At 60.0% G+C, this 26,964-nt stretch overlaps 2 protein-coding genes and 1 long non-coding RNA gene across 5 annotated transcripts in view; 1 reads left to right on the plus strand and 2 right to left on the minus strand.

The window, feature by feature from the left end:
- SLC25A47 (solute carrier family 25 member 47) overlaps positions 1 to 11,426 on the plus strand; it is a 20,741-nt gene extending 9,315 nt beyond the window's left edge. For both annotated transcript variants that reach the window (XM_053224932.1, XM_027066608.2), the window contains exons 2-7: positions 5,499 to 5,643; positions 7,570 to 7,613; positions 7,943 to 8,014; positions 8,723 to 8,905; positions 9,954 to 10,266; positions 10,554 to 11,426. In XM_053224932.1, coding sequence (XP_053080907.1) covers positions 5,616 to 5,643; positions 7,570 to 7,613; positions 7,943 to 8,014; positions 8,723 to 8,905; positions 9,954 to 10,266; positions 10,554 to 10,834 — 921 coding nt within the window. In that variant the 5' untranslated portion in view covers positions 5,499 to 5,615 and the 3' untranslated portion in view covers positions 10,835 to 11,426. The remainder of the gene's footprint in view (positions 1 to 5,498; positions 5,644 to 7,569; positions 7,614 to 7,942; positions 8,015 to 8,722; positions 8,906 to 9,953; positions 10,267 to 10,553) is intronic.
- Positions 11,427 to 14,131: 2,705 nt separating this feature from the next.
- Positions 14,132 to 26,964, minus strand: part of WARS1 (tryptophanyl-tRNA synthetase 1) — a 31,821-nt gene continuing 18,988 nt past the window's right edge. For both annotated transcript variants that reach the window (XM_015087924.3, XM_015087923.3), the window contains exons 7-11: positions 23,572 to 23,672; positions 21,227 to 21,339; positions 20,847 to 21,020; positions 16,514 to 16,654; positions 14,132 to 15,371 (exon numbers count right to left, since the gene is read on the minus strand). In XM_015087924.3, coding sequence (XP_014943410.1) covers positions 15,210 to 15,371; positions 16,514 to 16,654; positions 20,847 to 21,020; positions 21,227 to 21,339; positions 23,572 to 23,672 — 691 coding nt within the window. In that variant the 3' untranslated portion in view covers positions 14,132 to 15,209. The remainder of the gene's footprint in view (positions 15,372 to 16,513; positions 16,655 to 20,846; positions 21,021 to 21,226; positions 21,340 to 23,571; positions 23,673 to 26,964) is intronic.
- On the minus strand, positions 21,346 to 23,565 carry LOC128316121 (uncharacterized). The gene is made up of 4 exons (XR_008299662.1): positions 22,213 to 23,565; positions 22,123 to 22,173; positions 22,004 to 22,082; positions 21,346 to 21,925 (listed from the first exon to the last, which is right to left on the minus strand). It is a non-coding gene; the product is annotated as an uncharacterized LOC128316121 (long non-coding RNA).

Consider the following 26,964-nt stretch of genomic DNA (forward strand, 5'->3'; position numbering starts at 1 on the left):
CCTGAGCTCTCCTGGCTGTGGAGGCCCATTTTCTGGAAATGCCAAGGCTGGCAGTCTCTGGGGCCAGCCTGGGCCCCCGGGCCCGCTCCGGGCCCCTGAACCATTTCGCCCAGAAACCCCACTGCCTTTCCTCCGCCTCTCCAAATCCTGCCCCAGTGGCAAAGTGTGTGAAAATTATGGATAGAGCAGGTGTCTTTGACCCAGCCGTCCCCCTCTGAGTGTGCTCCCCCGAAAGGACAAAACCCCCCAAAGCAGGCTTATGGGAGGCCTTTCTGTTATGAACTGGAAACGAGCCAACGTGTATCACTGATGAATTAAGTCGGAGCGGTGATATTTAGAGGGCCTCACTGCCTGCCAGGAGTGGCTACAAGAACTTTACAGCCACTGACCCTTCGGTCCTCCCAAAGCTGTACGGCAGTAGGTAATAGAATTTCCACTTCACGGACGAGGACACTAGGCAGGCTAGGGGTTCAGCTGGGTCACACAGTGGGGACGGGCCAAGCCCAGGCAGCCTGGCTCACTCCTGCCCCACCCCCCCACCCACCCCGCCGCCCCGCACTGTACCCTTTGGCCACACCACGTGCACCCGTGGACGTGCACAGGAATGGAGTTTGCAGGAACCGTGGTGACAAGCCGTCCCAGGCATGTTGATAAAGGACGGAAGCAAATCACAAAATGATAGTAAAAAAGAAAATGTTTGTGTTTGCCTGCGTTTGATGAGAAAGGAGGGCCCACACCTCCACGTGGGGCTTTCACTCTGCTGCCTCTCTTCTGTCTGGAGGGCTTAAAAAAAAAATAACTTAGAGTTATTCCTTTTCTTGTGAAATGTAACAATGGATTTTGGAATGTGTCAAGCCCCTTGGCCAGAAAGTCCCTGTGCCTAGTGGGGCCAGCACCAACCCCTTTCCCAGAGCCCTTTGCGGCAGCCCAGGCCTGGGTTGTTTGTGTGATGTGTGTCTCCTTCTAGAAGACCGGCTGAGCAGGGCTGTGCTCAGCGGGGCTCTGGTGTTGCTGGAGGAGGCCTGAAGCGGGCCTCGGTGCTAATAATGGTAATGCTTGCCCGTTGAGATGAACGGCCCCAGCGGGTTCCCTTGGCCTGTGCCTTCTGCTATCCGTGCTACACTCAGAGCTGGAACACTACTGGCCCACGGTCACACATCCGAGAGGGCAGAGCCTGGAGCCAAACCCAGGCTGTGGGGGCCCAGCTTGAGCTCTCCCCAGACCGTGTAGGGCTCTCCCCAGCCAAGACCTCTGCCTGCCCAGCAACCCACTGGCCTGTCACCTCCTGTGTCAGCTCAAGCCAATGTGAGCAGATGACTCCACCTGCCTTGGGGGGGGGGGGAGTCATTCATTTGTATTTTCAACTGTCAGTCCACTTACCCCTCACCCTTCCACCCCATCCATTCATCTTTCCATCTGTCCATCTGTCCTTCCACCTGTCCATTATTTAGTCCATCTGTCTGTCTGTCCATCCATCTACCCACCTATCCACCCATCCACTCACCCCATCCATCCATCCACCCAGCCACCCACCTATCCACCCATCCACTCACCCCACCCACCCATCCACCCACCCATCCGTCCATCCATCCATCCACCCACCCACTCACCCGATCCATCCATCCATCCATCCACCCACTCACCCCATCCATCCATCCATCCATCCACCCACTCACCCCATCCATCCATTCCTTCCATCCATCTATCCACCCACCCACCCATCCACCCACCCACCCGTCCGTCCATCCATCCATCCACCCACCCACCCATCCACCCAGCCACCCACCTATACATCCATCCATCCACCCACCCACTCACCCCATCCATCCATCCATCCATCCACCCACTCACCCCATCCATCCATCCATCCATCCACCCACTCACCCCATCCATCCATTCCTTCCATCCATCTATCCACCCACCCACCCATTCACCCACCCACCCGTCCATCCATCCATCCGTCCGTCCGTCCATCCATCCATCCATCCACCCACCCATCCACCCACCCAACCATCCATCCATCCATCCATCCATCCATCATCCATCACCCATCTATCACCCATCCATCCATCCATCCATCCATCCATCCATCATCCATCACCCATCTATCACCCATCCATCCATCCATCCATCCACCCACCCGCCCACTCACCCCATCCACCCAACCATCCATCCACCCACCCACTCACCCCATCCATCCATCCATCCACCCACCCACCCATCCATCCATCCACCCACCCACCCATCCACCCAGCCACCCACCTATACATCCATCCATCCATCCATCCATCCACCCACCCACTCACCCCATCCATCCATCCATCCACCCACCCACCCAGCCATCCATCCATCCACCCATCCATCCATCCACCCACCCACCCATCCATCCACCCACCCAACCATCCATCCACCCATCCATCCATCCATCCATCCACCCACCCACTCACCCCATCCATCCATTCCTTCCATCCATCTATCCACCCACCCACCCATCCACCCACCCACCCGTCCATCCATCCATCCATCCATCCGTCCGTCCATCCATCCATTCATCCACCCACTCACCCCATCCATCCATCCATCCATCCACTCACCCCATCTATCCATCCACCCACCCAACCATCCATCCATCCATCCATCCATCCATCATCCATCACCCATCTATCACCCATCCATCCATCCATCCATCCATCCATCATCCATCACCCATCTATCACCCATCCATCCATCCACCCACCCGCCCACTCACCCCATCCACCCAACCATCCATCCACCCACCCACTCACCCCATCCATCCATCCATCCATTCATCCACCCACTCACCCCATCCATCCATCCACCCACCCACCCATCCACCCAGCCACCCACCTATACATCCATCCATCCATCCACCCACCCACTCACCCCATCCATCCATCCATCCACCCACCCACCCACCCACCCAGCCATCCATCCACCCATCCACCCATCCACCCATCCATCCACCCACCCACCCACCCATCCACCCACCCAACCATCCATCCACCCATCCATCCATCCATCCATCCACCCACCCACTCACCCCATCCATCCATTCCTTCCATCCATCTATCCACCCACCCACCCGTCCACCCACCCACCCGTCCATCCATCCATCCATCCATCCGTCCGTCCATCCATCCATCCATCCATTCATCCACCCACTCACCCCATCCATCCATCCACCCACCCACCCATCCACCCAGCCACCCACCTACACATCCATCCACCCATCCACCCACCCACCCATCCACCCAGCCAGCCACCCACCCAACCATCCATCCACCCATCCATCCATCCATCCATCCATCCATCCATCCACCCGCCCACTCACCCCATCCACCCATCCATCCACCCACCCACCCATCCACCCACCCAACCATCCATCCACCCACCCAACCATCCATCCACCCATCCTTTGATCTGCCCATCCGTATTTCCAGCTGTCCATCCATCTACCCACCCTCCGATCCATCCACTGACTTGTTTCCTCATGCATTTACTCACCCGGCCTCCCCAGGGTGCCTGTCCTCTGCTGGGTGCTGTGGGCTCAGAGACAAATCTGGCACAGCCCTGCCTGCCAGAAGCTCACAGCTGGGTGGGGAACCTTTAGACCTGTCCCAAAGCAGCCTAAACAGTGAGGTGGCATGTTTTCTGTTTCTGCTGTGGAGAGGGTAAAGTTTGGGCATGTTTGCTCGGGAGACAAAGGGCAGGTGAAACTTGGCTGCAGCGACTGAGAAAACACCTTTGTCTTGTATGTCACCGTCTTGGGCGGCCCTTCCCAATGCTGCCCACCCCCACGTACACACACCTTGTCCCCTCCCTACTCTGCCCCTGTCCTTGGCACTCCCCGCTGTTTGGCAGTTTCCTCACCTCTGGGTTGTCTGTTCCCCGCTCCCCAGAATGTAAGAACCACGGGGCGGGGACTTTTGTCTGTGTGGTTATTGCTGTGGCCTCGGAACTGGGATTTGAATGCAAACAGCCTGGCCGCTAAGCAGACTCTGAGCTGTGTCTCTCTAAAGGCCAGGATGGGTGGCAGGATTGACCTGGGATGGGCTGCATTCTGCCCTTTGCCCTCTGCCTTGGTAGCTGCCACCACCAACCCGTCCCCCCTTCACCCTGCAATAGCTGGGCAGGCGGGGATGTGGCCCCGTTGCACCCAGCCTCTTCAAGGCTGGTCTGCATCTGCCCATCAGAAGACAAGAAGAGAGGTAGACACACAGTCCCTGACCTGAGGGCCACCTGGACCAGTGTGTCCAAACCCTGTGACATCACCACCTGCCCCTCTACCCGGGTCCTGCCAGCTTTCTGGTCAGCGGGACACTCGCTTTGTGTGACCCTGGGCAAGTGCGTAGCCACCTCGAAGCGCTGCCCTGTGGCTCGTGTGGGAGCACATGCTGAGCCCCTGGGAGGGCCCGTGGGGTGACAGCCACGGGGGCAGAGCTCATGGGCCTCAGGGCCTGGCCCTCGGCATCCGAGAGGCACTGGTATTTCCAGAGTGTTCCATCACATCCAGCCCTGCCACTTGCTTGGCCTTGGACGGATCTCCCTTCTGGGCCTCGATGGCTCCATCTGTACAATGGGGACCATCGGCCCTGCTTCCCTCCCGGGGCTGTGGTGAGGATCGTGTGAGCTGGCGGAGGAGGAGTGCTTGGGAAACCGTAAAGAGGGGTACGCTGCTGGGGGGCAGTCACTGTTTTTATAATGGTTGCAAACAACCTCTTGTTGGAGTGGCTTCCCCTTCAGGAAAGTTCTTCCCCTTCTGGCTTAGTTAGAGGCCGGGCAGCACCCCGGTCCCTAGCAGTGGGTCCGTCAGGGCTTGGTCCCCACTCAGTCGGTGCTGGGCGCTGGGGACCGCGTGGAGGCAGATCTGGCCGGGCCCGGGGGAGCGGGAGACAGATGTGGGTGCACAGGGACAGTGAGGGACCAGGGCAGTGAGAAACGCGTGGGGCAGACGCTGGGCTGTGACCCGCCTTTGCTCCCGGAGCGGGGACAGCCCTGCAGCCCGCCTGTGCCCGCCCCCACCCCCTCCTGCCAGCCGGAGCTGCGTGAGGACGGGGACCGGGTCTTATCAGCCTCAGCTCAGCCTCAGCTCCGGTGGTGTTTGTTGAACGAGTGAGGACGGAACTTGGAAGGCTCCTGGGCAGGAGCAATTCCAGGGGAGCTGGGGAGGCCCGAGGACACCATGAAGGGACAGGGTCAGCATAGCCCCATCCCTGGACCTCCTTGGGGGTGACTGGACATGGCCTGGGGCCCAGCCCTGCAGGCAGCGTGGAAGTGAGCCTGCCACCTCCTGTGGCCTCTCCCATGTTTCCCTGACACCTGGGTCCTGAGGGCACTGGGACAAGGGTCCTTCAGGGGGTGGGGCGGGAGAGAGGCCAGCTCCCCGGCGCCTGGGTATGGGCATCGACCCGCATGGCCTCTGCCTTCGGGGCCACTGGTCAGCGGGCTCTTGTTTCCTGTCCCTCCCCCGGCCGCAGGTATTTAAGGTCCGCGAGGAGCCGGCCCAGTTGCTCTTGGGGCCACCCCAGTGGTGGTGCGGACCGCTGGCAGGCAGACAGACCCCAGGACCTCCCCCCCACACCACCACACTGTCCATGGATTTTGTCGCTGGAGCCATCGGAGGTAACGGGCAGGGACAGGGGTACCAGGAGGGGCTGTGACGTCCTGTGGCCTGAGAGCAGGCTTCCCACAGCAGTGGGGCTTGAGGGGCCCCCGGAAGGGGTCAGGGCCCGGCGTGGGCCGCAGGTGCCGGGGGGAGGTGTGGGGACAGGAGTCTGTTCTGGCCTGGCTGTCTCAGCCTGGGAGGCGGACCGGCAGGTCTGGGGGTGGGGACACCCGGTGGGGTGGGGGGGCAGGAGGTGGTCTCTCCCTGTGCCAGGGGGTCATCAGTGTGGGGAGGGATGGCTGAGCTGTGGGAAGGGACCAGAGGTCGGGGAGGAGTTTGAGGACAAACTGGCCTGGGTCTGGAAACTGGGGGTGGCGTGGAGGGGGAGAGGCCCCGCCGAGCCCTGGCCCCACCCGCTGGCGGGATGCATGTTGTCCCGGCCTTGCTGGGTTCCCAAACTATTTTCCTTTCTGGGGAAAGGGCTGATTGCGAAAGACTAATCCCGAGAGATAACCGGCTTGTTAGGAGACAGGCTGGGAAGGGGCTTTCCCCCCGGCCACTGGTCCTGCAAGCTGTGAGGCTGTTTTGGGCGAGGCACCCTTGGCCTTGCTCGTCTTGGGAAACAGCCGTGGGTGCTGGTCGATGCTGCTGGGAACGGTGTGGGCTGTTCTCCCATCAGGAGGGGACAGCAGTGCCGATCCAGGAAAGACTGGAGCCCTGACCTCACCAGCCACCTTTCTGAGGTCCTACCATGCGCCGGGCCTGAGGCCGGCTGCTTCCCTGGATGTTGGCCCTCTAAGGAGGAGGCTCAGAGAAGGGGCTTGACTTGCCCAAGATCACAAAGCCAGGAAGGGCTCCTGAGCCCTGTGTTTTCCCTGTGTTTTCCAAGGCCAGGTCAGACGAGGGCCTTGTGGAGGACAGACATGATGTGTGTGAAGCGGCAGCAAAACCACGTGACAGGGGCTCTGATCAACATGGTTTCCGGCACGAAGGCAGGCCAGATACAGGGGTCAGGGAGGGCCCCAGGCGGGAGGTCATGCTGTGGCAGGGCTTTGATGGATGAGTAGGAGTTTGCTGAGGTCTAGTTGTGTGAGGGTCAAGGAGGGTAATTCTAATCAAGTCATTCAGTCAGTCCTTTGCTTCACTTGCTTTGTTCATTCACTCATTCATTCATTCACTTTGTTCTTTAATTCACGCACATTTATTGAGTCCTGGGATGCCTAGTAAATAGGGCACAGCCCCCAGGTGCCTTATTGTCCTCAGATGCTCTCACCACCAGGCCACCCCTGGCCCCCAGGGTGTGTAACCCCAGGGGTCTGTGGCTCTCTGGCTTCTCCATGGTGGTTCTGGGGGCTTAGACATTGAGGTCTGCTGTCAGGAAGGGAGAAAGGAACAGGATAGTGGCACTGGCCCTTTGCGGAGAGAGCACCCTGGTCTAGGAAGCCTCACGTCCCACTCTGTTCCATGCAGACTTGTGGTTCCAGGCGGTCCTTCACAGAGCCCTGGGTGACGTGGGCTTTCCCACCTGCCGGCCTTTGCTGGGTCCTTGCCTCTCCACACACACACCCTGCAGCCAAAGGCAGACAAACCCCTCACAGGCCTGAGGGCAAGAGCTGCCTGGCTGGGAGACGGGGCCCAGCCAGTGTCAGAGCAAAGCCTCTTCCAAAACGTGACGCCGGGGGCGAGGCCGTGGAGCGTCTCGGGCTTTCGGAACGAGGCACCCCTGGGCCAAGGCATGGAAGGAGAAGTTGCTAGCAGCTTGGCAGAAGCGACCTTACCTTCCGGAGCCTCAGTTTCCTTCTCTGTGTCAACACCGATATCAACGTTGATGAGACACGGCGTGGACGAGAAGCGTGGGGCTGCTCTCGGCGGGAGCCGGTCAGGGTTCGCCCCCCTCCTCACCTGCTCCTGCCCCTCACCCGGTTTGTCTGGTTTCCTTCCAGGAGTCTGCGGTGTTGCTGTGGGCTACCCCCTGGACACGGTGAAGGTATGGTGACAGCCAGGCCCCCGCCACCCACCCAAAGGCCCTTGGCTGGGATTAGGCTACCCTCCAAGTCTCCTGCTTCCATCCGTGGCCAGAAGAACTTTCCGGCATGCTAATCAGACCAGCCCTCCCCATGCCCCTCAGGACCGCGTCAGCCCCTCGTCTCACCTGTGCCTTAGGTCTCCTGTCTCACATGGGGGCTCCTGGTCCCCGCTCTGCCCACATTCAGCACGGCTCTGACGATCAAGGGGTTGGCTCTTCCCCTCTCCCAGGCTTACTGACCTTGTGCTAGGCCTGGAGCCACCTCTTCCTGAAGCCTGCTTCTCTCTCAGGTCAAGATCCAGACAGAGCCCAAGTACAGGGGCATCTGGCACTGCGTCTGGGACACGTATCGCCGAGAGCGGGTAGGCCTGGGGCCAGGGTAATGGGCAGGGGGACGTCAGGGCCTCAGACCCCCACCAGCCAGGGGATGCTGAACCCCATTCTGAGCTCTGTCACCTTCCAAATGGGGATGATTGTACCAACCCGCTGGGTTTCTCTGAGGACGAGAGTCAGGCGTCCAGCACACAGGAGGTGCTCAGAAGGAGGTCCTGCCTTCAGGAGAGGGTCCACAGGTGGCACCTGGGGCCTTTGAGGGTCAGGGAGGGACCCCGGAGTGTTTGCATTTCTGTCCCCTCCAGGCTGGGCATCCCTTGAAAGTGGCACCGGGTGGTCATTAGGTGTCCCCAGGGTCCAGCTCAGAGCCTGGTCCAGAGGAGGGACTCACGTGAACTTGGGGCTCGACGCTGGCCCGGGGGTGAACAAATGAAGCATGCCATCCCGCATCATCACCATCGTCACCGTCATCAAGTAGCTGCCCTAGTCCAGCCTAGCCCTCTGTCTCTTCAGTCCCTCACATAACCTCGAAAGTGGGGTATTACGATCCCCAGTTTACAGCTGGGGAAACCGAGGCCCTAGGCAGTAAGAGACTGGCCTGAGGTTCCCATGGCAAGGGAGGGCAGAGCAGGGGTGAGACCCAGTCCCGTTGGCCCAGGGCCCCTCTGGACGGCCCTCTTCCTGGCCGGGCCCCCAGCCTGATTTGGGCCCCCTGGTCCTGTCTGCCTGCTCTCCAGGTGTGGGGCTTCTACAGAGGCCTCTCGCTGCCCGTGTGCACCGTGTCCCTGGTCTCGTCCGTGTCTTTCGGCACCTACCGCCATTGCCTGGCACACATCTGCCGATTTCGGTATGGCAGCACGGACATCAAGCCCGCCAAGACTGACATCACGCTCTCGGGATTTGCCTCTGGCTTGGTCCGCGTGAGTGGTGGGGTGGGGGGGGGGGCGGGGTGGTGGGGACAGGGGGCCTCGGGACTGCGGGGTCAGGAGAGCCTGAGCCGGCCGCCTGAGAGGCCACCAAGCCCGGCAGATGGGGAAACTGAGGCTCGGTGGGGGCAGAGACGGGGCGAAGGCTGGGGGCTGTGGCTGAGGGCTCAGTGGATTCTCGTTAGGTGAGTGACCTTGGGCAAGCTAGGGGATCTCTCTGAGCTTCTGTCTCTTCGTCAGTAAGAGGCATGGTGAAGAGCAAGTAAGGTTAGGAAGGGAAAGCCCCCAGCATGGAGTCTGACAGGTATGAGCGTCCAGAGGATGGCGGACGGTATTGTCATTAAATGTCTACATTTAGTGTTATATTATTCTTACGTTAAATACCTACGTTAATTACGTAATACATAAAGGTCATTAACATATTAATTCTGTGATACCTGCACGAAACTGTCCCACATATTTACCGAACACCTACTGTGCGCTGAGCCCACTCTGTGCTAGCAGAGTTGTGTTGCTCAGGCACAAGCATTGACTCTGAACCCTGCTGCACCGTGACTGCTGGGCCAGCCGGAGGCTGCTTTTTTTTTGGTTTTAATTATTATTATTATTACTTAGATGTTTACTTATTTTTGAGAGAGAGAGAACAGAGCACGAGCAGGGGAGGGGCAGAGAGAGACGGAGAGACAGGATCCGTAGCAGGCTCCGGGCTCCGAGCTGTCAGCACACAGCCCGACGTGGGGCTCGAACCCACGAATCTGCGAGCTCATGACCTGAGCCAAGGTCGAACGCTTAACCGATTGAGCCACCCAGGCGTGCCCCCCCGCCTTTTAAAAAATGTTATTTATTTTATGTTAAATATTTATTTATTTTTGAGAGAGAGAGAGACAGAGTGCAGCAGGGGAGGGGCAGAGAGAGAGGGAGCCAGCCGGAGGCTTCTGGAGGCCGGTCCCCCCATGCTGCTGTGGGCAACAGGAGGCTACCGGAGGCCAGGTCCGGGGGCGGAGCGGCGGGCACCCCCTTATCTCTGCCACTTCTGCTCCAGGTGTTCCTGACCTCGCCCACCGAGGTGGCCAAGGTCCGCCTGCAGACGCAGACGCAGCAGCGGCGCCCCTCGGCCTCGTGGCCCTCGGCCGTGCCCCCCGCGTGTCCTGCGCCCCCTGCGAGTTCGGGGCCTGGGCCCAAGTACCGAGGACCTCTGCACTGCCTGGCCACGGTGGCCCGTGAGGAGGGGCTGCGGGGCCTCTACAAGGGCAGCTCGGCCCTGCTCTTCCGGGACGGCCACTCCTTCGCCACCTACTTCCTGTCCTACACCATCCTCTGCGAGCAGCTCACCCCCACGGGCCGCAGCCAGCCAGGTGAGAGGGGGCCGGGGCCTGGGAGGTGGCAACTGAGGCCGGGAGAGGAGGCGTGGATGAGGTCGTGCCAAACGGGGCACCACGGTGCCTCCCAGGGTGGGGGCCGCGGCGCCCTCCAACTCAAGAGTCGGGCCAGACCTGCCGCGTGGCTTCGCGCGGGTCACGGTGGTGGGGGGAGCCCCGGGCTGTGTTACGGTGGGGCCCCTGCGCGGGGGGGGCCCCCACTGGCCCTCCTCCGCGTCCCCGTCCGGTTGGCGGCCGGGGCACTGGTGGGTCTCTCCCTGCAGATGTGCTGGGCGTGCTGGTGGCCGGGGGCTGTGCCGGGGTCCTGGCCTGGGCCGTGGCCACACCCATGGACGTGATCAAGTCGCGCCTGCAGGCGGACGGCCAGGGCCAGCGGCGCTACCGGGGCCTCCTGCACTGCGTGGTGAGCAGCGTTCGGGAGGAGGGGCCGCGGGTCCTCTTCAAGGGGCTGACGCTCAACTGCTGTCGTGCCTTCCCCGTCAACATGGTGGTCTTTGTCACCTACGAAGCCGTGCTGGGGCTCACCCGCGGCCTGTCCACCTAGTTAGTCCCCGCGCCCCAGGGCTGGCCCGCCGGCGGCTTGCAGACGTCTCGTAGCTGGAGGTGGCGGAGGAGAGTGTGGGGGTCTGGGCCCCGTTGAGCCACCACCCGGTGGCCGGAGTCAGCCGTGCCTGGGGCTTTGCTCACCCAGCTACGGACCACGAGGAGGTTCAGGGGCCCCTCTGCCATCAGCCTGGGGCTGGCTTGAGGGTCTCGTGAGCCAGGGAGGAGTGAGACTCTTGGAGGAGGACATCTGTCACGCGCGGTCGTTTGAACGTTTGGTCAGTTGGTCGTTCCAGCTTCCCCGGGGCCTCTCCCTGCCGCCCGTGTCTTCGGAGCACCCATGCACCTCCGTCCACACACCCAGTGTCCGCTGGCCACCGTCCCCGCCAGGCCCCCGCTCAGCTCTCCTCTGTTTGGTGAGCGCCTGTGCACCCGCCCGCTTGCTCCCCTGCGCCAGGCTGCGCAGAGAGGGCACTGCCCGGACGGCCATGACCAGCTTGGTGCCAGACCCGCTCACACACCCTTGCTCTGCTGGGAGATCCCCGAGACTCTGCGGGGAGCCGTTGACAATAAAACGTTTTTGTTTGAATGTGCTCAGTGGTGCTGCTCCGCGGTCCGTGGGGCGGGTGACCGGCTCCTCCCCAGAGGCCAAGCCTCCACCCTTGTGTGGCCGTCGTTCCCACTATGCAGATGGGCACACTGAGGCCCAGCACGCTGGCTGGCTCCACTCCCTGCGCCTTTGGGGCACCGAGCCCTGCCACAGGGGGCCATTCAGCTTTCAGCCTGAGGCCTGACCGACCCCCCAACCCCAAACCTACCCCTTTCTGGCCCCTCCGCTGCCGGGACATCTGGCTGTGAGCCACCTTTCCGTGGGGGCCTGGAGGAGGGAGGGGTGGGTGTGTCCTGGGTGCCAGGTACCTGCCACAGGTCACCACGCAGCCTGGCAGCAGGTGAGGAAACAGCTCCGAGGGAGGTGTGGGGGGACTCGCGCCTGCACTTTTGAAGCCCTCTTGTCGGCCCCGCGTGGCTTCCAGTAGTGAGTGGCCCTCAGGGGTGGGGCTGGCAGGTGGGGCCCTCTGGTGAAGCCAGCCAACACCTGCCTCGATGACACTCACAGACACTGGCCTTGAGCGTGTGTCTGCCCCGAAAAGACCTCTCGTGTTCTGCTTCCGGGACACACGGGTGGGCCCTCCCCTCCCCTCCCCTCCCCTCCCCTCCCCTCCCCTCCCAGCCCGCTCCTGTCACCCTGAGCCAAGTAGTTGCTTACATTGCGTTCTCTGCCAGGAACACCCTTCCCCCTCCTCTGCCCGGCTGACTCGGCATCCCCAGCACCACCTCCTTCGGGAAGCTCTCCCTGCCCGACCTGGGCTGCTTTTTAGGCCCCCACAGGACCCTGGCTCCTCGTTTGGTCTCTCATCCGCCCCCCACCCCCGACACCCCATTCCACCCGAGACTGTGGGCCGCCTGAGGGCAGCACATGTCTGATGTGGACTCCATCCAGCACAGGGCCGAGCGCATAGTAGGTGCTCAGCGGGGGTGTGGAATGAGCGGATGATCCCGCAGTAGGTTCCTGGAAGTTCACCCAGCTTCTAGGTGTGGAGGCTGGTGCTCCAGCCAGGATCTAGGGAAACGGTGCCCCAAACGAAAGATGATCTGTCAAAACCCGGACCCTGTGTCCGCTTTTGGCGGGAAGACCACTAGAAGCACCCATTTATTTGCTTTGGCCTCGGAAGGACAGTCGTCGGCACTCCCCCCCCCCCCCCCCCCGGTCCCCGAGCAGCCGGCCCCGCCCGTGGCGGGGAAGTAGCTTTGCAGGAGGGCCTGGTCCGCGGTGGTCCTCAGGCTCTCTACAACCGCTAGGTGACACGGCCCTTCGGACCCGGCCCCGAATTTCAGAAATGGGGAAGAGAAGGCAGGCCCAGCTGGGTCTTACCCCTAACCGTGGCCACCTCGACAAAGTCCAGGCTGCACTGGAAGTTTCAAGAGGGAGGCGCGGGGTGGTCCCCCCAGGACCCCCACCGCCGGGTGCTCACGGGAGAATCCAGGGCTCCGGGAAGGGCCACGGGCAGAACGCCCCGGGAGAGCTGCAGTCTGCTGGCGGGGAGCCCCCTTCTCGTTCTCACTCTGACCTGTGCTCCGGAGTGTGTGTTCCCTAAAATATATACGTATTTTTTAGCAAAATGTGGGTGCGGGAGGGGCAGTGGCCCTTAACAGCAGTGACCACTGGGTGAGTCACCTGACCTCTGACCCACGGTACTGCTCCCAAGAACCGAACGTGAGGTATGGCTGCTCTGGTTTTACAGGGGAGGGGGTGGGGGTCCCCAGAGGTCCGGAGGCCTGCCCGAGGTCCCACAGCCTAGGTGGGGAGGAGCTGGCCTGTGAGGGGCCACAGCCTGTCCTGTCTACGGCCCCCACACTCCTCCCCCAGTGCTCTGCCGCCTTGGCGACTTCACACGCGTCCCCTCGTTTTAGCCTCATGGCACACCTGTGACGTGGGTGCAAGCGGGTAACGAGAGGTCGTGTGGTTGCGGAGGGCCGCACGGCCGTGCCCTCCTCTGTGGTGGCTTGCCGCACTGGCCGCAGCCGGCCGAGAAGGGGCCGGGGACTCTGGCCAGCAGGAGTCGGGTCGGGTGGGGGGCGGGGAGGGAGACGGGTGAGGTTGTACCACACACCGGTACCAGGGTGGGACCCTCGGCGCCCTCGTTGGTGACACGGCCCCTCTGCGTGTGTGTGGAGACAGCAAATAAGAGGCCGGACGGGCCTGCCGAGTTGCAACTCAGCGTGTGGCCTCGGACAAGCCCCACTGCCCTCTCTTAGGCCCTGTTTCCCCAGCTGATGAGGACGGGCGGGGGGAGGGCTCCAGGCTCCATTCCGGCAGGGCCGGCCCAGCTTACCGCCCAGCTCCCGCTCCACCGGCACCGCCACTGCCCACCCCATGGCCGCTCCCTTGTCCGCGGGGTGAGGACAGCCACCGGCTGGGGCATCTCCACTGCGTGACGGCCAGCACCGCCGCTCGCGGGGACACCTCTGCCGTGGGACAGCCAGCACCAGGGTGGCCACCGAGGGCTAGAAACTAGGCAGACGGGCTACCTTCCGGCCGACTCCTGGGAGCCTGCATCCCAGCGCCAAGGGGATTTTCTGTCTGTGTCTCCGCCCCACGTCACCCCCTGGCGGGACCCCGGGACGCAACGGCCACCCTCGGAGAGGCCTCCGCTGTTGGCGGCAGGTGCAGCATGGCCCTGGGCCTGACGCGGGCCTGCTTGCTCCTCAAACCCCAGACACGGCACCGAGACACAGGCAGGACTGAAGCAAGTTTATTCACGCCAACGAGTGACATGAGGGAGTGGACCCTGTGCCTCCAGGAAGGACAGACACCTCAACCAAGGGCTTTCCCTGAGATAGGTCTTCCGCTTTTCCAAAACTATACAGGGCACACGGTTCAACAGGCCTCCCGTGGACGCGCCGCCGAGGGCCGTGAGGGCGGCTGCACGTGGTCTAGCTACATCCACCTGCCCCAGGGCGCTGCTCTGTGCAGAGAGACTTCCACGCCAGTCAAGTGTCAAAACAAAAGGATCTGCAAAGACAACAGACCCCTCAGCCCCGGGCACCGTCAGTGCGAAGCAGCCACCGGCTTTCAGCGTGGAGTGTCAGGGTTACTTGGTGGGGACGAAGTATTAGTACGCTCAGGGAAAAGCATGATTGCTGGAGTGTGGTGCATGCACGGTCTGGAGTGTGGTAAGTGAACTGGAGAGTCTTGCCCACAGAAGACTCAATTTAATAAAAACTGGCCAACCTGGGCCAATGAAGAGCAGCCTTCAAGCTGGGAGCTCTCTTAGCCAAACGGACAGCAAAGCTTTAGCTGGCGATTCTTTTACATTTTGGGGGGCACGGGGGAAATACATCTGTGCCCGTTAAACTTCCCATATAGACTTTTCGAAGCACGTCTCACTCTATGATCGTGACGTTCTGACTGCAGATACGTATGCACGCTCCACATTCGTTCACAGAGCAGGTTCGGAGAGTAGGCTGGGAACCCGCAGGACGTTTTCAATGGCAGCTGTCCTGTGGACCCGACAGGCTGCCCCCTGTCGGGGGCAGACCCCCAAAGGTCTCACCTCTGGGGGCTGCTCTGTGGGAGAGACTCCAGCTGGACTGTCCGACCACGAAACGTTAGCTGGCACCCAATCCCCAAGGGTTTTGCCGCAAGAGACAGAAAGGAGGGCATCACAGGAAGAAACAGTATGGATACACACACAGGGCTTACAGATTCCAGGCCAGGAATTACCGTGTGACAGAGCCTACGGATAGCGGTGATTCGATTGGGCTGGGATTACTGGTAAATTACATCTCTTTTATAAGCGTGTATAAAACGAATGTTACTGAAAGTCGTAGGACAGCTTCCGGGGAGTCATGAACTCTTTCACGATCTCGTCCGTGACCTCCTCGCGCCTGGCCTGGTGTTCGGCGATCAAGGGCTGCAGAACCTCTATGAGGATCTTCTTGAGCTCACCGGTGAGCATGGCTCCACTCGTGTAGTCCTGCCCGGAGGGAGACAGACCGCAGTGAGACACGGCTGCACCAGCCCAGCTCACCCACACGGGGCCTGGTGCACGGGGGGGGGGGGGGGGGCGCTCGGCAGAACAAGAACCTGCAACTTGAACTGCGCGTTACGCCCCGCCTGACGAGTGGCCACAACCCGCCACTCGCCCCACCCCCCCTCCTTTCTGGGTGGCAGGACTCCAGGCCGAACGACGACCGTTCCCTTCAGCTTTACCAGCTTTTCTAAATCTTTGCTGACTCTCTTTTCATTTGACTGTGAAAGGAGGACGTGCTCACTGAGTGAACTTGACACAAAGTACAAAGTAGCAGCAAAGGTGGAGGAAAATCACCTGCAGAGCCAGCACCCAGCAGCCGAGAGCCACTGCCATCCTGGCGTGTTTCCTCCTAGATTCTTAACTTTAAGAATAGCTGATCTCACTGCATTTCCAGTCTGGTAACTGCGATCACTGTCACGGGCACGTTGTCCGTGTCACTGCAAACTCGTGCCTGTGTGATCACCCGTCCTTCCCGGTCAGCGTCCCTTCTGCTGTACAGTCTGCTGTGAACTTCCTGCTATTATCGGTGTTAAACATCTTTGTATGGAGAGCTCTTTCTTATTTGGGACTACTTCCTTGCAAAAGATTCCAGGGCCTGGAAAACCTAAGACAAAGGCTACGGACATTCTCTGGGCTCTTTCTTCACGCTTCTCAGCAAACTGCTCGCGGAGAGGCCGTGCCGCAAACACTTGACTCACCTGCGTGGGCCTCGAAGCATCTGCAAACACCACAGCAACACAAACCTGCTAACTCGGTGGGGGAACTATTTTAACTCTGATGCCGTCTTGTGTGAACCTATCTAGACAGATTCCGTAGCGTCCAGTAAGAGCAGACCTGTGTGTGTGGGAACCGCACCACACTCAGTGCTTTCTCTTCCATGAACTACCCGTTATGAGGCTTCCTGCATGTGGTTAAAGCAGATGGACCTCCTCGGTTTTCATCTCGTCTCGGCTGAGCGCCTGTCCCCGAGGCCCGGGCCCTGAGAGGCTCCGACCCCCGTAAGCTTGGCCGCCACCCCCCTCCCCCCCGGCACGGCCCCTATGACAGAGCCGGGGACCGCTGGACCCTGCGGCCTGTGGTCCCACCTTCCTGATCTGCTCGAGCCTGTCATCGTCCTCGAGGAAGAAGGTCAGGTACATGAAGGACACGTCCACGTCACAGTTGCCTCCAAACTCCCTGTGCTCCTCGACGGTGTCTCTCCCTCCGGAAAATGCGTGTTTGTTGACCTGCACCAGTAAGAGCACAGAGATGCTGGTTGGTTTCGGCCGCCCCGCGTGCGGAAACTGGCTGTGAGCCGAGGGTGGTGGTCGGGCCAGTGACTGCCTTCTGCCCCATCAGGTCCCAGATGGAGGGAGGCTGGGGTTCACCGTCGGGAGGAGGAGCCCCACGAACTGTCCCTCCCCGTCCATCAAGCCCGGGTATGTGCCGGCGGGGCTGACTGGGGAGGAGTGGGGGTGGGGATTAGCTCTGGTCCCCCCGACCCCAAGAGACAGAGCAGAGCTGGGAAAGCCAACGCACCGCCTGCACTGGAGCGGGGAGGGGTGGCCTACAGTTCTCTGGTGATGGGCAGCCACCAGCCACCTTCGGAGTGAAAGAGACCACCACGGAAGGGGGGCTGCTGCCTTCACCGCGTGGAAGAGAGAGTGGGAGCCACAAGAATGGGGCCAGTAAGAGAGAGCAGAGCCCACAAGAAGCACAGAGGCAGACAGCGCCTGCAGCAGCCCCACCTAAAGATATGCAGTTTCAGGAACTGAAGAAACACTTGGAAACGAACAAAAATGGATTTTTGGAATCGCTGAAGATAATCTTGGGAGAAATCAGGGCCAAGAGACGAGAGAAGAAAAGTTAAAGAGGACAAACTTTCCTCAACCTTCTTTCCACAAACATTTGAAACCTGCTATGTACAAATGTCACCGTGTATTTTTTTTTTTAACGTTTATTTTTGAGAGAGAGAGAGGGAGTGAGAGTGAGTGAGCGCAAGCAGGGGAGGGGCAGAGAGAGAGGGAGACACAGAAGTGGAAGCAGATTCCAGGCTCCAGCTGTCAGCGCAGAGCTCGATGCGGGGCTCGAACTCACGGGCCGCGAGATCATGACCTGAGCCAAAGTCAGACGCTTAACCAACTGAGCCACCCAGGTGGCCTGTCACCCTATTTTTCTTTGATGGGGAAAGGGGGGCAGCGCTGACAGTTTCTATGTTGAGATGTTTACCCCTTCTCCCCAGGACCGCAGGGCAGATTACTGACTGGACGCCATGAACAAGCAGCAGCAGGGACACCAGGGGCAGAGGCTCTTCCGGCACCAGGGAGTCAGGGACACCCACTCCCGCTGGTGGTGGCCGCTAAGCGGCTGCTCTGGGAGAGCGGGACCTGCCCTGTGCCCTGCGCAAGGGGCAACTGGTGAGGGGTCGATGCTGGCGGGTGGGTTGTGGGCAGGAAAAATGAAGACAAGTGCGGGTTCATCTTTCCTCTTTTTCACAAAAAAGACCAAGTTATATAACAAAATCAGTGTAAGCAAACTGCAAAAGCTATTGAAGATACAAAATAAACAGAAAGAGCACACGGTAGTGGGTTCTCCTGAGGTCTGGTGCCCTCGGGTAGGCTCTGGGGGTCTCATGGGGTCACGGGTCTGGGGCAGCCCCTGCCTGCACGGGCATCTTCCTGTGTTCAGACTCCTGGGCCACGCCAGGCCACTGCTGGGCCTTAGGGAAGACACTCGAGTGCCAGGACGTAAGTCTTGGGGACAGCATTCCCCAGGCTCCACGGGGTGGTTTTAAAGGTGACAGTTCCCAGTCCTCGTCTGAGAGGAAGAGGAGGAAAGGCGTGTTTGCCACATGTTTTAGGAGATGCACGGCGAACACCCGCCTCCTGTGTGCTACTCCTCCCTGGGCAGGGCCTCGTCCAATGATGGCACACAGGCGTGCCTTCGTTATCACGTTAGTTAACCCCGACAACCCAATGACCTCGGCACTTTATGGATGATAATGAGGTGCCGTGTCAAGGACCTGCGGTATGTGGGAGTGAACGGCAGAGCCGGGCTGACCCTCCCCAGGACACCAGACCTCTGAGAGTGGCTTAAGTTTGCCTGTTGTGGGCCTGGCCGGTCCTCAGCACCACTGGGGCCTTGCTCATGGGAAGCCAGCAGGAAAACGGGTTTGTATTAGGGTGGAGAACAGCCTTGGTTGTGGCGACCAGAATGCAGCTGTCAGGATCCAAAATGACAGAAGCAGGTGAGACGTACCAAAACCATGTGATTTTTGCCATAAGAGGAACCTCACCAGTGAGGACGTCTGAGTTGAAGGACGGGGGAACTTGACTCAACCACCGAGCTCTGACAGCCAGTGAACTCTGGCTGCTACGATCCTACGGGAGAGGGGAGCTGGCCTGCAGGAGCCCCAGGCACAGGGCAGAGGAGGGCCACTGAATGTCCGCCCCAGAACCAGAGGCCAGTCTGGGAGTATGCACTAAACGGGTCTTGTTAGCAAAAAACACAAGCCGGGGGGCGGGGGTGGTGGCCGGGCTGGCAAACTGTATTACAGACACTCATCCCGTTAGAGGGGCTTCCACACCCCAAGGCCACCTGCAGGAAGGAAGGTCTGACTCGGTGGGCTCTGGCGGGGCCCTGCAGCAGCCTGGGGAAGGCCTGTTTTGGCCTGTACTACAAAGGAGTCGTCCAACCATTCAGTTTTTGAACTAAATCCTTAAATTCAGGCAGCACGTGTATGATCTCACGTAAGCCTGGTCTCAAGGCTATGAAATCGGTACGGCTGCTCCCACTTCCCAAATGACTCCCCTGGACGGCGAGGTCACTCGCCAAGTGGTAGGGCCCAGAAAGCCTGGGGCTCCTGACTCTAGGTTATGGGAGGGGCCCATGTACTGGGGGAGCTGGGCACCGGTGCCAACCCCACCACTCCCCAGCTGTGTGGACGGAAGAAGCGGCCTGGCCCCTGAGTCTTGATTTCCTTGCCTACAAAATGGTCACGGCCTCCCTGGGTGGTTGTCAGGACTGAGATCACAGATGTCAACACGTGGCGGGTGATGCCGCAGCCGAACCGCCGTGTCCCCAGCTCGTCTACTGCGGTTATTCTCAGGAGGGCTGGAGCACATGCCCCCACCCTGGCTCGTGTGGAGCTTCGGACTCGGGAGTGGAAGGTGGGCTTGGGGACTGAGAACGAGGGCTAGCCTGCCCTGCCCCACGGGCCGCTCACAACCCTGGTGGCCTCTGCAGCTGTGTGCTTTCTGACCCCGTGCTCACTGCCCATCCAGCCCTCAGGGTCCTTGATGGTCCCCAAGTTAATGAAAAATGCCCCAGACCCATAAATGACTTCTTTAAAACAACCCAGAACCAAACAAGATGACTTCTCCTCTGGAGAAAAGAGGAGCCTCCCTCCCTCCCCTGTACTCCATGCTCTGGAACTTCCAGCCAGTAGGCAAAGCAGACAAAAAACCCCCGAGTGCATCAGCTTCCAACAGAGGGGGGTAGAACTGACGGCACCCATTTCCTGGAAGAGGGTTTTGCCATTAAGGGTTTCCCCGTCGTCAACTAGAACCCGCTAGGGACCCCACGAGGGTCAGGGCGGGCAGTGACTCAGAGGGTTGCGTTACGTGCCTCAAACAGTTTTGGTCACTCCCGCTGTAATCTTCCAACCTGCAAACACTCACTGGATTCCAAATAAAACGTTCACTGCTTTGTGGGACAAGAGGGGACTGTACCCGTACAGGCGTTTCAGCACTGGGCAACAGAAGCAGGGCCCTGGAAAATACAAAAACTCCTAACTCTAGTTTCTTTGGTGCGTCAACACCAAACACTTAATGAGCGCCTGCTGCGCGCCGGGCCGGACACAACTGTCCTGTCGAAGGGCACCCACCCACGTCGGGTCTCCGTGAGAATGTGCGGCCCCTGCACCCCACCCTGGTCGTGGCCGCTCACAGGCCAGGCCAGGCGGCACTCTGATGGTTTCTGAGGTGGAAGCCTGGTCAAGCCGGTCATCCCTCTGGCCTTCATCCCTCCCGTTCCTCTAAGAGGAAGTCACCACTACCTCCCAGTGAGAAACAGAAACAGAAAACGTAAGGCACCTGGTCCGTTCCTGGAATACGGCTGCTGTGCAGAAACGCACTAACGCGTTTCCTATTGTTTGTTTACTTTAAAGAAAACCGCTCGGGCACGGTGCTGGTGGGCAAGTGGAAAAGAGAAAAGGAAGAAAAATCCCCACTTCTGCCTAAACAGGACGACACAAACAAAACAAAGTCAGCTGATGTCCGGGGATGGGGACAGGCTGCCGCGCGCTTGCAGGCGGCAGTTATGGACCCCCGAACCCAGGACGCCAGAAGGACAGTCCCGCCACCGTGTGCATGCCTGTGTCTCTCTCGGGCGCGGTCTACTGTGTGCACGGGCTGCCCCTGCACCCTGGGCAGTGCTCACCTTGGTCTTGATCTGCTTGGCGGTGTCTGTGAGGAAGATGGAAGAGTTGGGGTCGCTGGCGCTCATCTTGGTCTGGGCCCCTTGGAGGGCGGGGAAGAAGGTCGAGTGCAGCAGGGCTGGTTTGGGGTAGCCGATCCTGGGGGCGACGTCTCTTGTCATCCTGAAGTAAGGATCCTACGGGGCGAGAGGGGCCTCTGAGGACAGTGGGCAGAGAGGGGCTGGCCGTCAGCCCGTGAGCAGCGCCCTCGTGGCCTCCAGGGACGCTCCCGAGCTCCCAGTTAGCTAGCAGAATCGCCCCCCACCCAACACCTCTTAAAACCTCCTTTCCCATCAAAGGGTGCAGCGCCCCAGAGCAAGAACGCCTTGCTCTGCCTGCCGACCTGGTCGATGGCACACGGGATGAGGCACTGGACGTCTGTCTTGTCTCCGAAGATCTGAGGGAATGAGTTGCTGAAGGAAGGAGCGGCCTGGATGGCAGGAAAGCTGATCTTTCCTGAAAGTGCCAACAAAATATTTTTACACAGGATGCCAACTCCTGTTCTGGTTCATTCACCCAGCGACAGGGATGAACCCGATGGACTTCACCCCCTTTAGAGAAGCGATAGTCATTTCAGAGAATCTGAAAGCACAGAACAGTGGGGAGAAGAAACAAATCTACAGTCTCCGCCTGCGTCTCTTCCCGTCTGCTTCCTCCAATTCCCTCTGTGACTGCTCTCTATCTAGTTTCTCCTTACCGCTCTTCCTGCTTGGTGACGTTTGCCCCCGTTGTTAAATACGTTTTGTCCCGCAACCGTGTCCTGCAGTGTGTGGCCACCCTCTACCCATGGGTGTTCCTCATCTCCAGTCGTTACAAATTATGATACCCTGGAACCTAAAACCGTTTTCTTATCTTTTGGGTGTTGCTGTTAACACTGCTACTGCTACTTGCTTAGACCCACAAAAGTGGTCAAGGGGCGACGACCTTCGTATGACCCTGAAAGTGGGGCGGGGCCACACCGACCTTCGTATGACTCTGACAAGTGGGGCAGAGCCACACTGACCTTCGTATGACCCTGAAAGTGGGGCGGGGCCGCATTGACCTTCGTATGACCCTGAAAGTGGGGCGGAGCCACACTGACCTTCGTATGACCCTGAAAGTGGGGCAGGGCCGCATTGACCTTCGTATGACCCTGACAAGTGGGGCGGAGCCACACCGACCTTCGTATGACCCTGAAAGTGGGGCGGGGCCGCATTGACCTTCGTATGACCCTGACAAGTGGGGCGGAGCCACACCGACCTTCGTATGACCCTGAAAGTGGGGCGGGGCCGCATTGACCTTCGTATGACCCTGACAAGTGGGGCGGAGCCACACCGACCTTCGTATGACCCTGAGAGTGGGGCGGGGCCCACCCACGCCAGCTGTGCTACGTGGGTTTCCTCAGGCACTGCAGGATGAGTTCTGGGGCGCTGCTTCTCTTCTCCCCTGAAAGTCCTGCCTCTGTGGTGCTCTCTCCTAGCAGACACCCCATTTCTGGGGTCCCATTATTCTTGAGAGACCAGGTAGATGGCTGCCCCCACCAGCAGCGCCCCATTAAAACACAGAGCAGTGGTGGCCATTCTCCACATGTGGGTGCTGGGCTTGGCTCAGGGCCTTCCCCGGGCACGTCTCTGCTCACAGCTCTGTGAGAAGGTGCCACGTGGCCTCCATTCTATAGTCGTGGACACTCAGGCTCAGACTGTTTACACAGCTTGCCAAAGCAAATACACAGCAAGCAGTTGGCTGGGCCAGGATTCAAACCCGGGCGTCTGGAAGCAAAGTGTGCGCAGCTATTCGTACGTCTACGGTCTCCTTTCTTGTCCAGGGCAGCCTTCTCTGCGACATCTTCCCAATGGATGCTGGGATTCCGAGGATAAAAACCCTTTCAAAAGCACAGGATTTATGCCCCAATTGTCAGGATTGAGTCTGACTGAAACATCAAAGAAAAGGCTCATGTGAAAAGCCTCCCAGTGAGGACTCTCCAAGGCGTTTCTCTCTGCACGTGTCCCTGAGGGTCCCTCACCAACAGGGCCCTGGGACGTGCTCCCTCCCAGCAGGGCAAACTCCCGCATGGCACCTGCAGGCACATCCTGGCATGCTGCCCAGGCCTGGAGCCGCGCCCCCAAAACAAAGTAGGGGAGGGGGTCGGGCGACCCACCACGAGCCTCAGGGATCGAGTCCTAGCTTCGGGAGCTAAGAGTCTAGGAGAGAAGGCTGATGCATCTGAAAGGCATGGAGATATGTGGAAAGGGACAGAAGCGTATGTACAGGGGCCCGAGCCACAGAAAGAGAGCGAGGGTGGCCAGGGTGGGCTCCACAGGGCCTCTGGTCAAACCTGTCCTCTTACGGGGGAAACTGAGGCTCCCGGGCATCAGAGCAGGTCGTCCTGCAGCCCCTGGGTCTCCGCCAGAGGTGTCCCACACTGGCTGGGACCCCACGAGTGGGCAGAGGAGCTCCAGTCATCCCTACTCTCTTCTTTCTTCTAAACCTCCAGGGGATGACAGATGGTCTCCTGAAGTTCTGCTCCACGCAGCCCAGAAATGGGGCCGAAGGCACCACAAAGCTCTTCAGCCTCACGAGGGGACCTGCCCGGGAGCTCACTATGTGGAGGCTAGCGGCAAACGTCACCAGCTGAGAGAGCTCCGCCCCGGGGCAGACACCCGTGGTTCACGCCAGCCCGCAGGGCCGCAGGCAGCAGTGACCCCTTACCGATGCTGTCACTGTCAGTGAAGCCGAAGATGCCTTTCACTTGGTTGAAGGTGACGTGCTTCTGAATCTTCACCACGTTCTTGTAGAAGCCTGGACTCGCCCTGCAAGGACAATCAGAATCAAATCTCAGGCTCACAGGGTGGCCTGCCCCCGAGGCCAAAGCAGAGGCCGGTGAAACCTGAGTGCACGCGTGTGGGCTGAGGACACAGAGTGGGCACGGAGGCTCCCAGAAGGCACTTGTAGGCGAAGGTACCCATGGCGGGCAAAGTAGGGTGGCTGGGGGAGGGTGGAAACCAGCATGAAACAAACGCAAGACAATAAGCACAGGAGGCAAGACCACACCGACGCAGGCCGACTCAGGCCGACATGGAGTATCTCAACTCAGCCGGGTGGGTGGTCAAGCTACCGCAGAGCTTCAAGTCTGGGAGCTCCAAGGGAGCTTTTCTGTTGACACACGCTGTTTGGTTGTGTGTGTGGGGGGGGGAGGGGGGGGATATCTGCAACTTGTTGCCGGACAGTGTTGGATAGAAACCACCGCATCCAGCCCCCACTGCCCCTTCCACTGCAGGGCGGCCGTGCTGTCTGGGCAGGAAGACCCCATGCTCAGCAACAAGGCTGGGCCTACAGTGGCTGATTCAAGCAATTGGATTCTCTCTTCTGGACACTGAGGGATGTGGATATGAGGCCTGGATCTGTGGCAGCCATTCTGCTACCAGAGGAACCTAAGGCTGAGGACGAAGCTGACACAGGGAGGGGCAGAACCCAGAGTGACTTCTTGCACAGCATCTCCAGTATACTCAGCAGCCCTGGTCTCCAGCCCTACCATGTGTCAGGCACCGCAGGACAGAAAGGGAAACGGGGACAGCTAGTGTTTACTAGGTGCTTGCATCCTGTGGCGGGAGCCGTGCTATGTTCCAACTCTCTTTTAAGATAGTAGCTCTACCTCCCCTTACAGGCAAAGATGGAGGCTCTGAGAGGTTGAGGGTCACGTCACCGACCCTGTGAGTACAGGAGCCGGGACCCAAACGCAGGCTCGTCTGGCCGCAAAGCCTCTGCTTTCCTCACCACATCGCACAGCTTCTGAAAGAGTTTAAGACTAGCTCCTGGATGGAAGGTTGCTGACGGTCTCCGGGCAGGCAGGGAGGGGAGTGTCAGAAAGGCAGGGACACCGGCAGGGAGGGTACAAAGGGGAAGGCCAGCACACCAGGGTTTGTTCCGAGTTGAGCAGAGCCCCGCTCGGGAGGAGATGGCAGCTTTCACTCAGCAGCCTGCTGAATTTTGGCCCCAGGGCACTGGCCGGGGAACAGAGCTACAGAGGAGACACTAGGAACCTGGCGACATGCAAAGTGCCCCCCTGACCCCCGCGGGTCGCCCACTCAGAGCAGAGCGCAGCCGCCGCCTGGAAAGACGCCTGCTCTGTGGTCCTGCTGAGACAGGAGCTCCCTCACGCTGGAGAGGGTCCTGGGAGGGGGGAGGGGGGCGGCCTCACGCTGCTTACACCCGGGGAGGACAAGCCGCTGTGTGGCGCCCGGGGGCGAGGGCCACAGCAAGACTCCGCCTTGGGTGGAGGCAACCACGAAAGCTAACCAGCAGGGCCAATCTGCCCGCGGCTGAGCTGCACGAGAGGGCCCCCAGCCCCACGAGGAGCGGAGTCTACAGCAGCCCCGTGGCAACAGCGCTCCGGGCCGGCGGTGTCTGAGCAGCGTTTCTGAGTAAGATAACCTTGCCCTTTCTTAGCAGATGGCCAGTGCTTGGGCCATGCGGGCCTTAGGATGAGAGGGGGCCGCCCTGTGAGCACCGCAGCCTCCCCGGAAGGGTCCTTGGCTCCCCAGGCGCACCCGGGGCCCACGCGGCGCGATGCCGGGCCGCGCGCCGAGGCCTCGCCCCTGCTGCCAAGGAGCAGATCTGGCCGCGTCTCCTACGTGAGGGCCGAACACCTCGCTCCCCTTGGGACGGCACCCGCCCTGCACACTCACACGGTTTAAAGAACAGTTCCCAGGTTACCTCACACGGGCCATCAGTGACAGGGTTTGAGCCCAACGGGATTTTAGGTCGTACATTTACGAAGCGCTCACCACATACTGCTCAAAGGCCACTTTGCGTGTAGCACTTCACTAAGTCCTCATGAAACTGCAGCAGGGGCGCCATGACCTCCCGACTTTTGTCCTTCGTTTGTCCTCACAGCCCTCATTATCACCTGGTTTGGCATCTGTTAAACTGCCGACGCTCGCTGTTTGCAGATAACCCGACACAGCTGCTGGATAAGTGTCCCGTGGGCAGCTGTATCCCCTGCGTAAGTCTGGCACGTCGCAGATGCTCAGGGAACACGTGAGCGAGCGAGCCGGGCAAGCAGGCGGACGGCAGGTGACTCAGCTGCCCGGCGCACGGTAAACGGTAGTTAGGATGGGAACCTGGGCAGGGCACACGGAAGGACCCTCCCCTGGGCTGCCCGCCACTTGTGCTAAACCCCCGACTTACAGGCGGCTCAGAGAACATACGGACTCGCCCCAAGGAACCACACCAACCAGGAGCGGAGCTGGGTCTGGAACACCAGCTCGCAGATCCCCGGTGCAGTATCTTTCCATCCCTCGTGGCTCCTGGCAGGAAGGCCTCTCTGGGCCCACGCACAGGGCCAGAAATGTGTGTGGGGACAGGGTGTCCGGGGCCAGCCTGCCTGCCGTGGACTTCTCTCCCCACGGGGCCCTGGCTGCTTCGCTCCCACCCAGAGAGGGGCTGGAGGCTGGCTTTGCTGTAGTTTCAGCTCCTAAAGACCGGGAAGGAGCTTTTTTCAATCAAAGATCTGGATTCTGAGTTAAGTCTCAAGAAAAAAAAGTAAAATGCTCAACTGTTTAAAAGAAACTGCTGAAAATAGGATTTAGCTTTTAAAACTTCTCTCTTGACTTTAGGTTCAACAAAAGAGGTCTTTCGGAGAAGAGGCAGCACAGAACCGTTGATTTACATGTTATCCGGGTTTTCATCACTCCTGCACGTTCACGGAAGAAGAGGAAGTTCCTGCCGAGCAAAGCCACAGGACGCACAAGTGCAGTTACCAGAGACAGGCTGGAAAAGTTGCCCCAGACCCCACGTTCTCTCAGAATGTGCCGAGAGCCGGGAGGTGGGGGGGCTGTGCGGTGGCCTTTCACGGGCACTATTCAAAAGTCCACCCCCCATCACGTGCCCACCCACTCAGTCATCTTCGTGGGCTTGCAAGGGGCGCTTGCTTCTGCCTCACCGGCATCTCCAGGCAGCGAGGCAGGGACTATGTTTGGCCCACTGCCGTGTTCTCAGGACCGAGGAGGGTGCCTGCCACAGAAGGCACCCCGTGTCTACTGTACTGACCAAGCGGGACAGGGCCACCCCTCACTGCGTCCCAGATGTGGCTGAGTGGAGCCC

This window comes from Acinonyx jubatus, chromosome B3, assembly GCF_027475565.1.
Source record: "Acinonyx jubatus isolate Ajub_Pintada_27869175 chromosome B3, VMU_Ajub_asm_v1.0, whole genome shotgun sequence".
NCBI classification, from domain to species: Eukaryota; Metazoa; Chordata; class Mammalia; order Carnivora; family Felidae; genus Acinonyx; species Acinonyx jubatus.